At 38.3% G+C, this 12,153-nt stretch overlaps 1 protein-coding gene across 2 annotated transcripts; it reads left to right on the top strand.

Annotated features, from left to right (window-relative positions):
- Positions 1 to 2,039: 2,039 nt before the first annotated feature.
- Positions 2,040 to 6,483, top strand: LOC103481419 (uncharacterized). Of its 2 annotated transcripts, XM_008436823.3 has the most exons (6): positions 2,041 to 2,808; positions 5,250 to 5,362; positions 5,794 to 5,865; positions 5,959 to 6,013; positions 6,106 to 6,142; positions 6,236 to 6,483. In XM_008436823.3, exons 1-6 carry the CDS (start codon positions 2,244 to 2,246, stop codon positions 6,255 to 6,257), a joined length of 864 nt encoding a protein of 287 aa, XP_008435045.2. In that variant the 5' UTR covers positions 2,041 to 2,243; the 3' UTR covers positions 6,258 to 6,483. The 2 variants fall into 2 exon arrangements, with proteins under 2 accessions (XP_081456678.1, XP_008435045.2); XM_081600552.1 differs by lacking the exon at positions 6,236 to 6,483 and having other exon boundaries at positions 2,040 to 2,808; positions 6,106 to 6,146.
- The last annotated feature ends 5,670 nt before the right edge of the window (positions 6,484 to 12,153 follow it).

Raw genomic sequence — 12,153 nt, 5'->3', positions numbered from 1 at the left:
GCACGTAAAGCTCATGGAGGATTTACTGAGGACAGGAGAGCAAACGGGGCCTGGTGCCCGGTTTCAACATGACATGGCTCCACTGAAGGTCACATAGTGGAGCAAACTACTGAAGGAACCTTTACTCTAAATAGCTGGCTGGACCTCCTGTCAATCAGCTCACTGAGAAATGAAACGCCGTCATCACTTTCTGCCTTCGTTTCCTCTGACTGTGCAGCTTTACAGAAAGGATTGTTTAAGATTCTTTAAAATATAAAGTAAATACATTTGTCCTCTGACCTGCTTTCTGCTTTCGCTGGCAAAACCTGAAAGTGAAAGCATTACACGGTTGAAAAGCGACTGGAATGTGCACACAACAATCTTCTTTTCTATTTACATCCAGGCCATGCATCATGCTGGCACGCCGTCCTCCTCTGAGCCCGAGATCAGTTTACAAACTGGCATTTAAAGATATGTCACTTTGCTTTTTGTCACTGGCACCTCATAATATGTGGCATCTTATTTATTTAGATTACAGTGTGAGGAAATGAAATATAGAGGATCCAAACACAGCAGAAAGCAACAGTTTGGTTGTAAATGCAGATGAACACAACTTCGTCTGCGCAGCTTAATGGACTTTTAATTTTTAATTCCACACCAGTGATTTTAATGGGAAATATTTTTGAAATATTTCTCAAAATAATGACTTTTTGGGAGTAAAAAAAGTAATTTGTTTCATGCTAATACAAAAAAGTGAAGCTTGTATTAACACAGAGAGCTACTTCAAGTGTTTACTCTGATTATTTAGTTATGCCTCACAGCTAACCCCATGGCATGGATAGAAATAATTTTCAAAAAAGAAATGTCACCCAGTGTCCTGCTTTAAATGTTTTTCTGGCTTAAATTGTTCTGTAGGAACATGTCAACTACACATTCACTTCATTCAGGTTTGATGAAACAGGGAAACTTTTAATAATATTCAGGCTACCAGCATTAAAGCACTGACTGTGGAAACCACAATTATTCAACAAACAGGCTTGACAAACCAAAGAGAGGCTAAGTCACAAAAGGCAACTGTTGAACAAGTTGGTCGGAAGAATATTAATGGAAAGTTAAGTGGAAGGAATAAGTTTGATGGAAGTTCCCCAAAAAGGAATACCTACAGTTCTAACAGGATTGGCTGCTATTAACGCTGCACTGTGTCTATTTAGTCATTCATGCGACAGCAGCTCTGCACTTTATTCATCAGCTGTAACCCATAGTCAAAAAAATCAACAAAAATGAACACATTTTCAGTGACATTATTGAGATGTTTGAGAAGGAAGGGTAGAGAGCCCAAAAATTACAAGTAAGAGCAGCACTAAAGCTTATTTCTACTCAAGTAAAAAGTGAAAAAAGTAACGGTCCAAGAAGTAAGAGCCAAAAAGTATTTGGTAAAAAGTAACTGATCGAAACATCAATCATTTCATTTTTAAAAATCACATCATCAGATGAACCAAAATATAAAGTTAAATGGAAATGTTGGTATTTTAAGACACAAATTGCAATAATTTATATAGGTAACAAAACATTTTTTTTCCCCCAAATCAGTTTCTGTCAATAAAAAACGGACGAAGCTTTAACAGAAACAGCAGGTGTGTCTCTGTGTCTGGCTAATTTCTGGTTAAAACTTGTTTTTCATTCAGTGGGTTGAAAATCCAGAACATTTACTCAAGTAAGAGCAGAAATACTTCATAACAAAATTACTCAAGTAAAAGCACAAAGTACAGGGTAGTAAAAATACTCCTACAAATACATTTTCACCTAAATGTTATTAAATATAACTAGTTGCTGTATAACTGGTCTGTGGTTTCAATCATTTTAAGCAAAACTTTTGTTAGAAAAAAAAAGTAGAATAGATCAAAGAGTATCTCAAATTACCAAATATCTATAATTATTCCGTCTTTTCCCAGCTTGTGCTTTTTTTGTCCTCCTATGCCTCATGCAGGACAGAGCCTGAGCAGGCGTTCGTTCCCATGATGCACCGCTAAGGACATGAGGATCATTCTTCCCAGGCATGTGCCTCTGTCACTCACCGGCCTGCAGCTGCACGTTGCTGTCCCTCTGTGTTCCCAGCACACTGCCGGCTCTCTGCTCCCGGCCCTCCCCTCGCTGCCCCTCTGCAGCCTGACAAAACTTTTCTTACTTTCCTAATTTAATTCAAAACAGGCAGTTTTGGAAGATCTGAGCAAAGACAGTTGGACGTCGTTTGCTTTTGCTCCATCATGGCCTTCATACGAAGCTGGGTAGTCGCCCTCCTGCTGGTGCTCCTGTCGCCGCTGCAGCTTCCACACTCTGGCTTAGCCCAGGATGTGGCTGAGGAAGAAGAGGAGGAAGAGGAGGAAGAGGAGGAGGACACCAAACATGCAGAGGAAGCTGAGGATGAAGATGGGGAAGGTGCTGAGGAAGACGAAGAGGTAGGAGCGGCGGATGAAGAAGAAACTGACGAGGAGGAAGCTGAAGAAGAACAGGAGGATGAGGAGGAAGGAGAAAATGAGGAGGAAGGAGAGGAAGAAGAGGAGGAAGGAGAGGAAGAGGCTGCAGATGTAGATGATGAAAGCGATGGAGAAGAGGAGGAAGATGACGATGAGGAAGAAGATGAAGCATCAGAGTCAGATGACGGAAGTGAAGAGGAAGAGGATGATGAAGAAGACGACGAGGCTGCAGACCATGAAGTAGCTAATGATGAGGAAGAGGATGATGATGAAGCTGCAGACGATGAAGATGAGGAAGAGGAAGGCGACGCTGAGGAAGAGGAAGCAGAGGATCATCCTGCTGAAGATGAAGAAGGTACGGCTGCTTTCCATCCCACCTTTACAGAGCATAAACATCTTCAGGACTCTAACTTCTCCTCTTATCATAAACTCTGAGCATAAACTCTTAATCTGCAGTCATGTGAGCGGACATTTAATCTGGCGCTGCTGAAGTCCCTCCAGCTGCTTTCCAACCGCCGTCACACATTTCAGTCCAGAAATAGAGCCGCTTATCAAGCTGCTCCCGTCTTTGTTCTGTTCATTTCTGAGCCTCCATAAGGCTCTGGTGAGTCTAAAATAAAACGTCTCACTTAGATTAAAACGTTTTTAATCTGCTTTCTGTTTGCCAAATTAAAAAAAATAAGAATGATAAACAGTCACTAAACATGTCTGCCTCTGATTATTAAACATAAACTGCTGGGTAAGATCCAAACTATTCAACATGTTTGACAGTCAGTATTTTTTCCCTTTTACATGACATTTAAACCAGATGTTTATAATCCATAAACACAAATCAAACCAAATTACTCTGAACTGAGTTATTGGGAATAACGTGGAATAACAGTAAAATGGTAATAAAAATGATAACTGAAATGCTGAAATTCACACTTTTCTGGCTGAAAAAGCAACAGGAAGAAGTGAACACCTATTTAATCCTACATCTCATCTCAGTTTAATTATATGTGTAACTTACTGACTGAATAATTATCAAAAATCAGACGGTAATATAATGCCGCCATTATGGAGAAAACCTGTTTCGACCTTCTCAGGTATAAATTTAACCCATTAATAAACAAAAACATCTAAATTATAAGGTTTTGTTTGGTTCTTTCTTTAAACTCTGATTTATTCTGAAGATTTATGAATTATTTCAAGTTGAATAAATAAATTTTTTTGATGATTTTTGTTGGAAGACGTTGTTTTAAAACTATCCACCTTCATTTTTTCATCAGAAGTCCTTCCTGGAGTTACATAAAGCCTCGCAGAATTAAATGCTAAAACAATAAATACTTTAATTTTCCAATTTCCAAGTTTTACTGTTTCTGTTTTAGGGATGACATCAGAACGTTTCCTCCTCTGAGCATCATTTGTGTTGTGGCATCCATTGTTTTCAAATCTGACCAACTTTTATTGTTTCAGTTAAATGTTCACTGCAAAAACACAAAATAATACAAAGTATTTTTGTCTAGTTTCTAGTGCAGATGCAGCTCTGGAAAAAAAAACACTTGGAACAATCAGCTTCTCTGATTTTACTCCTTATGTTTGAGTAAAATTAACATTGTTCTTTTATTCTATGAACTACTGACAACATGTGTCTGAAATTTAGTATTTATTTGCAGAAAATGAGAAATGCAGGGATGCAACTCTTTCAAACCTCAAATAATGCAAAGAAAACCAATTCATAATCATTTAGAAACAACAATACTAATGTTTTAACTCAGTTCAGAAGTCAATATTCCTTGGAATAACCAGGAGATTTTCCAGGGCTGTAGGAAATAGGACAAAATTATTGTAACTTTTTAGTAAGATATAAATGGGTTTTTTTGTAAATAATGGTTCCATTGGCAGATTATTTAACTCATAATAAGACATTTTCACCATGTTGTAAGTTAATTTATCTGCCAATAGAACACAAACATTTTCTTAAGGACACAAGCTTCTATATAGACTTTGTGTTTTTGCAGTGTAAACGATTTTCATCATGCTTTTTCTTCAGGAGTGGAGTCTTGTGCAGTGAGTGAGCATAGAAGCCATCTTTGTTGAACAAATAACTTTTTAGTTTTGACAGAAAAAAACTGCGTCTGCTTGTCTAACAACAACAATTATTCTAACATTTCTGAGTTAGTTTGGAATTTATTTCTGGTCGGTTTATGGCAAAAATGTTATGGACCAAAACATATACAGGAGTTTGGGAGCAACATGGTGAGCTGAAGGGTTTTAATAATAACAGAAAATAAAACTTTCAGAACCAGAAACAATGAAAGAAATGAGCAGAGAACAACGGAAACCAGGGAGCTTCAATACAGAGGAGATTTAATCCGTGACATGGAAACCAAGTGAGTCTAATTAGGGGAACGCTGAACAGCTGCGGGTTTGCTGAGTGGAGGTTCCTGAAGGAAGGAGGCTAATTAGCACAGAGGGAGCTGAACCAGCACAGAAAGGGGAAACGTTGAACCCAAGAGGAATAAACTACAGGCATACAGAGGAAACCAGAAATAAATAAAAGGCAAAAGGAAAGAACAGAGAAAAGAGTTTGAGCTGAAACTGAGACCAAATCAGCCAACATTATGCAACACGGCTTTCTTCTCTAGCCTTTCTTTGACTTTGTCTTCATGTGTCTTAACTTGGACTAAATGTGTTTGTTTCTTTGCATTAACTACACTGTAAAACATTTGAGCCTCATTTAGTTGTGTCTACTGTCTTCTACTCTGTAAGTCAAATGAATAAACTTTTTTTTCTTTATTCTGTTGGGTTTAGATGAAGAGGAAAACACAGCAGATGACGCCGATGAGACAAACGAAGAGGAGGAAACTTCAGACAAGCAGCAGTTCCACTCTGGATCGCTGTGCAGCGTTTGCTCCATCTGCGAGGTATAAGAGTATTTTTTTACACTTTTATAAACGTCTCAATTAACTTCTTTTTTTTTTTGCTGTTTCTGTTGAATCTTTTAATCAGATTTTCTCTTAAAATTTTTTTCATTTTTGTATTTTTTTTAAAGTTTATTTAGTTTCTCTGCCCCCCAAAATTATAATTTTTAAAACTTTTAGAAAAAAATTCACAGAAATTATTTTAAAGTATTTTGTTGACGCACTTAAATCTTGTCCTAATTCTGTCCTAAGATTGAATAAAATAAATCAAAGAAAAAAGCAGAAAAACTCCTAAAAGTCAGAAGTTTGATGATGCATAAAACTTAGATGAAAAGTATCGGTATCTGCGATCCAGGTCCGGTATTTACTTGGTACCGGCTGCGCAGTGTCGTCCATCCGTTTCTCACTCTGCACTGTAAAACTGTTTCTTCCAGCGTTGCTCTGAGCTCTGTGATAAGTGTCCGTGTGCGGAGGGAGACGAGTCGGATCACTGTGAGCGCTGCGAAGTGAGAACCTTCAGAAAGTCCTGAGCAGAAAAATGATTTTCTTATTCTGCAGATTATTTCTGTTTGACGGCATTCTGCTGTGTTTCTGTCCAGGATTGCTCGTCCTGCTACATCTGCCCCATCCTGTGTGACACCGTTTGCACTCCAGGTGAATTATCTCACTTCTGCTGCTGTTTTCTTTTCTTTTCTTTTCTTTTCTTTTATCTGATGTAACGTTTTACTGTGTTTGATTTTGCTCAGGCGGTTTCGTCGATGAACTGACCGGATCCATCTTTCAGTGAGTTTTATTCCTTCTTGCATCACATGGATGTCTGGACAGAAGAAAAGCTCCTATGGGTTTAACAGATTTCTGTTTCTGACGCCTTTTCAGGTCCGTTTCTTCTCTACTTTGAGCAAAATGCACAGAAGCTTCTTCCACGAAGATGATTGGGATAAAACTGTTAGTTCAACAGCAAAACAAGGACTTGACATCCAGCAGGAGTTAGTCTCCAGTCATTGTTTATGTCCTGATTAAAGCTTTAATGTTATTAAGAGCTGGGAGGTCAGGTTGTGAGGTTTATTACATTTTTTGTATGAATTTTATTGTAAAAAAATAAAAATAAAAGCTACAGTCACTCATTTCATGTTGGGGTAAAAATATAAATAAAAGTTGTAAGTAACGTTTATTGCCACTTAAATACCCAGCTAATGTAGAAAAGTAACATCCACCTCTTCTCAAATCGTGGGTTTAATGGAAATAAACACATTTTTCATTTTCAGAAATGCAGAAGGAAAACATTATAAAACGCAATCCACTTCTCATGACAGCATGATGTAAGAGAAAAAGAGCTGGAACCCAAAGACATTCTTGAATGGTTGAGAAATGAAGTCATGAAATATCAGTTTAGAAAACATTTTAAAGATGTTTTCTGCAGTGGAGCCAGAGGCGGTCCCAGCCTGTGTGGTGCCCTGGGTGAACCACCTTTCCAGTGGTACCGCACTCTCCCCAATAGAGAGTTAATATCAGCTTTTATATATTCAAACACTGAATATATAAGAAATTGGACTGCTATGCTGACATAGTGTAAATGACAGTAGACTCAGAATGCACTCAATATTGGCAATTTGCTAAATCGTAAAGTTTAAGGACTGAGGGGAAGGCAGGGCGCTCATCCCGCCTCCCAGTGGTTGGAGCCGTTAGGAGGAGGAAAGAGTGATGATCGCACCCAGGAGTGCCCAACTCAAACCCTGCATCACAAAACAGCCAAAAGCACCTGAAGCCCTGCAGGCCTCACCTGCCTCAACTCAGTTGGCATCAGTGTTGATAACTTAAACAGGCTTTTCATGCTCCTGTGTGGCTAAATTAAAACCATTCTGATACCAAAAAACAACCAATCAGAGTCAGGAGGAGGGTCTTAGCGCTGACAATCAACCATGAGAACGCCCTGCTAAATGTGCTAATGGTTGAGAAACAACTTACCGTTACAGAAAGTCCGTTAACCCTCAGCTATCAGTGGTTATGCTAACTAGTCTTAGCATTCACAGTAGGATCTGCTGATGGGAAAAGCTGCAGTCACATGACATTATGAGTAGCAGAGCTCTGGTTGGTTGTTTCTTGCACTGGGAGCAAACAGAGGAGCTTGATTTCCGTTTTGTTTTGTTTCATTTTTGACAGATGAGATTATCTGTTTTAGACCAAACTATCATGACATGGAGACAGTTTCCACAAATACGTGAGAAAAATCTTTGTTTTTTAAATAAAAGCTACATTCGGCAACTTTAAGAGAAACTAATCTTGTGGGACTCCTAAATTTATTTCATGTATAAACCTTCACTAAAAAAGCAGAAGCTTGCAGCCCAAACGAAGCAGAGAGACAGTGTTAGGTTAGCTAACGTGAGTTCAGGAAACATCTGATCTACTTTCCAAGAAATGCTTCCTCTCCTCAGTTCCTCCTCATTCAGCTGACTCAACAAATTTTGAAAAACTCAAATGCAAAGTAAACACAAACTCCATCATCAAAACAAGAACCCAGTCCAGACTTGCACAGATGCTTTCAACATTCAGGTTTCCTCATAACCTGGAAAGCAAAGAATCAACCACCTGCAGCTGAGGCAGCTGACAGGTTGGATGTCTGGTTTTCTGTTTTACTTCTAATCAGATTTATGAGACAAGTGGTATGTACTTTCAGTTTTACTTGCATACCAGTTTGAGTTAAATGGAAATAGCAAAGTGCACCAGTGCAAACAGTTAGTCTTGAACTTTGAGGATGCTAATTTTTATAGTAATGGATTTTTAAAAATGTCTTGAATTGGTTTGATTCTCGGTCTTGGTCTGGGCTCGGCTCGATGATTTTGACCTCCATCAGAGATGCACTTTTCCCGCCACGGCTGTCATGTGATTAATGATCAAGTTAAAGTGACAGTTTTGCTCAGGAGCCTCTGGAAGCTTATTTTTGTGTAGAATCCTTTATTAATGTAACAGGATATTATCCTCAGGATCTGCAAACTGTCTAAACATTTGCCTTAATAACACAAGAGTCAGATCAATGTAACGCACTTCCATCTCAGGATACAAAAATACGCCACTAAGCATTCTGGAAAATGATTCCCACTCCTGACTTTTTCTTCTTTCAGTATTTTTAAGTGCTAAACTAAAAACTAAATTAATAAAAAGTTAACACAACTGACTGCTGTAAGTTTATTTTTCACAAACTCACACATTTAGGTTCAAAATTTAAAACTCACTAAATGTATTTGACTTAAAGAGAAGAAGATAGTTGACAACTAAATGCAGCTCAGGCTTTTTACAGTGAAGTACATTTTGGGGTTAAGCAGGAAATCTTACAAAATGAAAATACTAATGATGAAAACACTAATGATGAGCAGGAGGAGAGAGAAACAGATGAGGCGTGTGACGGTAATGACAGGTTGTCACATCTCATCAAGTGTCTGTTTACTTGTTTAATGTTTCCTGAGCAGAAATGCAGCCATTGGTGTTACTGTCTGAATGCCAAAGAGAAACCCGACAGATTCACATTCCCATGTGGAGCATTACAGCTGTTCTAATTTACTCACATACTCCAGCATCTCTCTGAATTATTTGGGGAGATTTTTGCATGCAGGGGTGGTAAATTTCCACCAGGGGTAAGTATGTCCTTCAGCTTTGCAGCAGACTGAAGAAAAATTAAGAAAAATATTTATGCAACACTGTTTGTGGTCGTCATTAATGGGAGTGGCAGGGGAAACACCTTTAACAGGAAGCACATCAAAGCTCGGCTCTTGGAAGTCGTTGTGTTGTGTCAACGACAAACATTCTTCATCGCTTGAATGATTCGGTAAAATAAGCTCGTCTGTGACTCAGCAGAAACAAAGGAGGGAAAATAACTTTAGTATTAACATACTGAATGATATCAGAGTTTATAATTATAATTAAAACATTGGGGGGGGAAACAGCCTCCTTCTTTATTGATCTACATTTCATAACTGTAAATCCTTACTGTGTTTTTTCCTTTAAAACAATAAAAACTCATTTTCGTTTTGGGTCATATCAAAAATCTGAACATTCGTAAAAGGCCGGTTTATGTACCGATAGAAACTATTAAACTGTTAAAATATCAATAAGTATTGCTTAAAATGAAATAATATTGAACACATTTTCAGTCCATCCAGGATTTCTTGATTGATTTTGTGTTGTTTTTTTTTTTTTGCTATCAAAATCAAAAATTGTGGAGCTAATTTAGAAATATTTGAAAGGAATTTCAAATATTTCTAAATATTTTTATAAATATTGTAAAAAAGGAATTTTTACAATATTTGCACTAATATATGATGTTAAAAGTGACCTTTTTTAAATCACTGCATCGATCATGATCACTGACTACAACTTGACATCAAGTACAGCTGAGGCAGCAAAATGTTTTTGGCCAATTTTGAGAAAAAATTGCTGTAAAATCAGAAAAAAAATTGTTTTTGCATGAATTCTGCTGATTTGTGAAAAACTGGAGAGACTTATTGATGTAACTTAGAGTCTCGAGGGCCTCATAAATAGCTACAGCGGGCCAGATTTGGCCCCTGAACCTTGAGTTTGACATGTACTTTAAAAGGACAAACAAAAAGCAGACTAATGATGTGTGGTGAAGGGTGAGTGAGAATACTGGCTAAAGGTCAAACAGCCCGGGTAAAGGTCAAACAACCAGTTCATTAAGTGCAATGATGTTTGTACAAACACAGGAAAAATGACATTAAACAGATGTGGGCACTGTGAAACGAGGTCCTGTTGCAAAACAGCGTCTGCTGTTACCTCATGTGCTTGCATGTTCCTGTAAACGGCAAGGAAAGTGAATAAAATCTGCAGAGAACTGGTATTAACAGTACATAAATGATATTTCTGTTATATATTAAAGTAGATGGCAGTTCCTGAGCTAAATGCTAGAAATAAAACTGCCTGCAAGCAATTCTGAAGCTCAATTATTAACATCTAATGCCACGAGTTTAATAAATACCAAATACAAAGTGCGACAAAAGGACACAGTGTGGATAATGGAGGTCGGACGTTTCCAGAAGGTCAGACATGTGAGGCCCTGACAAAGGAAGCAGTGAGTTTACATCGTTCCTTTCTCATAAATATAAAACATATAAAGTTCTCTTTAAAGACATTTCTATCAGCGTTTCTAAACTGTGATTTTATGCACAAGCTGCATTGAGCACTTTCTCAGGTACTTCTGTAATCTGATGTACTATCAGTTTGCAAACTTACCTGCAAATTGTACTGAGACCAGATGTCAAGGTATTCTTCTATTTTGTCTTATTGTTCTTATGTAAAAACAATTTTTTCCACAGGCCAACAGGAAAGGAAGGATCAGACACCTGGTCTTCTGGTATGCAGCCAGTTTAGTATATAATTGTACTTTCTCCTACTACTCTCCAATTTTACATAGTTTTCACATAATTTTCTTTGGACTCTGATTTTTCACCTATTTTCCCTCCAGTTCTCGTGTTTTTTTAAAAATGACACTTTCAGCAGATCAACAGAATCTTAAAGAAACAGAAACATCCAGCACAGTACAGACCCAAAACCAGAAAGAAATATGATTCTTTTTCAAAATATCCAGTGAGATGAGGCATCAGCTAACATGATAACATCATCTGTAGCATTACATTTAGCATTTTCATGAAGCTGCTTGCCATAAATTAAACTCAATGAACTTGTGTGTGGAGAGAAAACCAGTTTATCTACAGGTCCTTCTAAAAAAATTAGCATATTGTGATAAAGTTCATTATTTTCCATAATGTAATGATAAAAATTTAACTCATATATTTTAGATTCATTGAACACCCACTGAAATATTTCAGGTCTTTTATTTCTTAATACTGATAATTTTGGCATACAGCTCATGAAAACCCAAAATCCCTGTCTCAGCATATCATTAGCAATTAGCATATCATGAAAAGGTTCTCTGAACGAGTAATTAACCTAATTATCTGAATCAACTAAGTAACTCTAAACACCTGCAAAAGATTCCTGAGGCTTTTAAAAACTCCCAGCCTGGTTCATTACTCAAAACCGCAATCATGGGTCAGACTGCTGACCTGATTGCTGTTCAGAAGGCCATCATTGAAATTTCTTTCGTTCAGAAAGAAATTTCTGAATGAATAGGCTGTTCCCAGAGTGCTCCATCAAGGCACCTCAGTGGGAAGGAAAAAGTCTGGCAGAAAACGCTGCACAACGAGAAGAGGTGACCAGACCCTGAGGTAGATTGTGGAGAAGGACCGATTCCAGACCTTAGGGGACCTGCGGAAGCAGTGGACTGAGTCTGGAGTAGAAACATCCAGAGCCACCGTGCACAGGCGTGTGCAGGAAATGGGCTACAGGTGCTGCATTCCCCAGGTCAAGCCACTTTTGAACCAGAAACAATGGCAGAAGCCTCTGACCTGGGCTACAGAGAAGCAGCACTGGACTGTTGCTCAGTGGTCCAAAGAACTTTTTTCGGATGAAAGCAAATTTTGCATGTCATTCGGAAATCAAGGTGCCAGAGTCTGGAGGAAGACTGGGGAGAAGGAAATGCCAAAAGGCCAGAAGTCCAGCGCCAAGTACCCACAGTCAGTGATGGTCTGGGGAGCCATGTCAGCTGCTGGTGTTGGTCCACTGTGTTTTATCAAGGGCAGGGTCAATGCAGCAGCTATCAGGAGGTTTTGGAGCACTTCATGCTTCCATCTGCTGAAAAGCTTTATGGAGATGAAGATTTCATTTTTCAGCACAACCTGGCACCTGCTCACAGTGCCAAAACCACTGGTATTACTGACCATGGT

This window comes from Poecilia reticulata, chromosome 19 (assembly GCF_904066995.2).
Source record: "Poecilia reticulata chromosome 19, P_reticulata-male-v2, whole genome shotgun sequence".
Classification (NCBI taxonomy): domain Eukaryota; kingdom Metazoa; phylum Chordata; class Actinopteri; order Cyprinodontiformes; family Poeciliidae; genus Poecilia; species Poecilia reticulata.
Note: the sequence above shows the minus strand (reverse complement) of the source record. Positions and strands in the feature narration are given on the sequence as shown.

Excerpts from the sequence above, each read along its gene's own strand:
- LOC103481419 (XM_008436823.3), top strand. The coding sequence starts at position 2,244 with ATGGCCTTCATACGAAGCTGGGTAGTCGCCCTCCTGCTGGTGCTCCTG. Across the intron at positions 5,363-5,793 it reads GCGTTTGCTCCATCTGCGAG|CGTTGCTCTGAGCTCTGTGA; the intron begins GTATAAGAGTAT and ends TGTTTCTTCCAG. Across the intron at positions 5,866-5,958 it reads ATCACTGTGAGCGCTGCGAA|GATTGCTCGTCCTGCTACAT; the intron begins GTGAGAACCTTC and ends GTTTCTGTCCAG.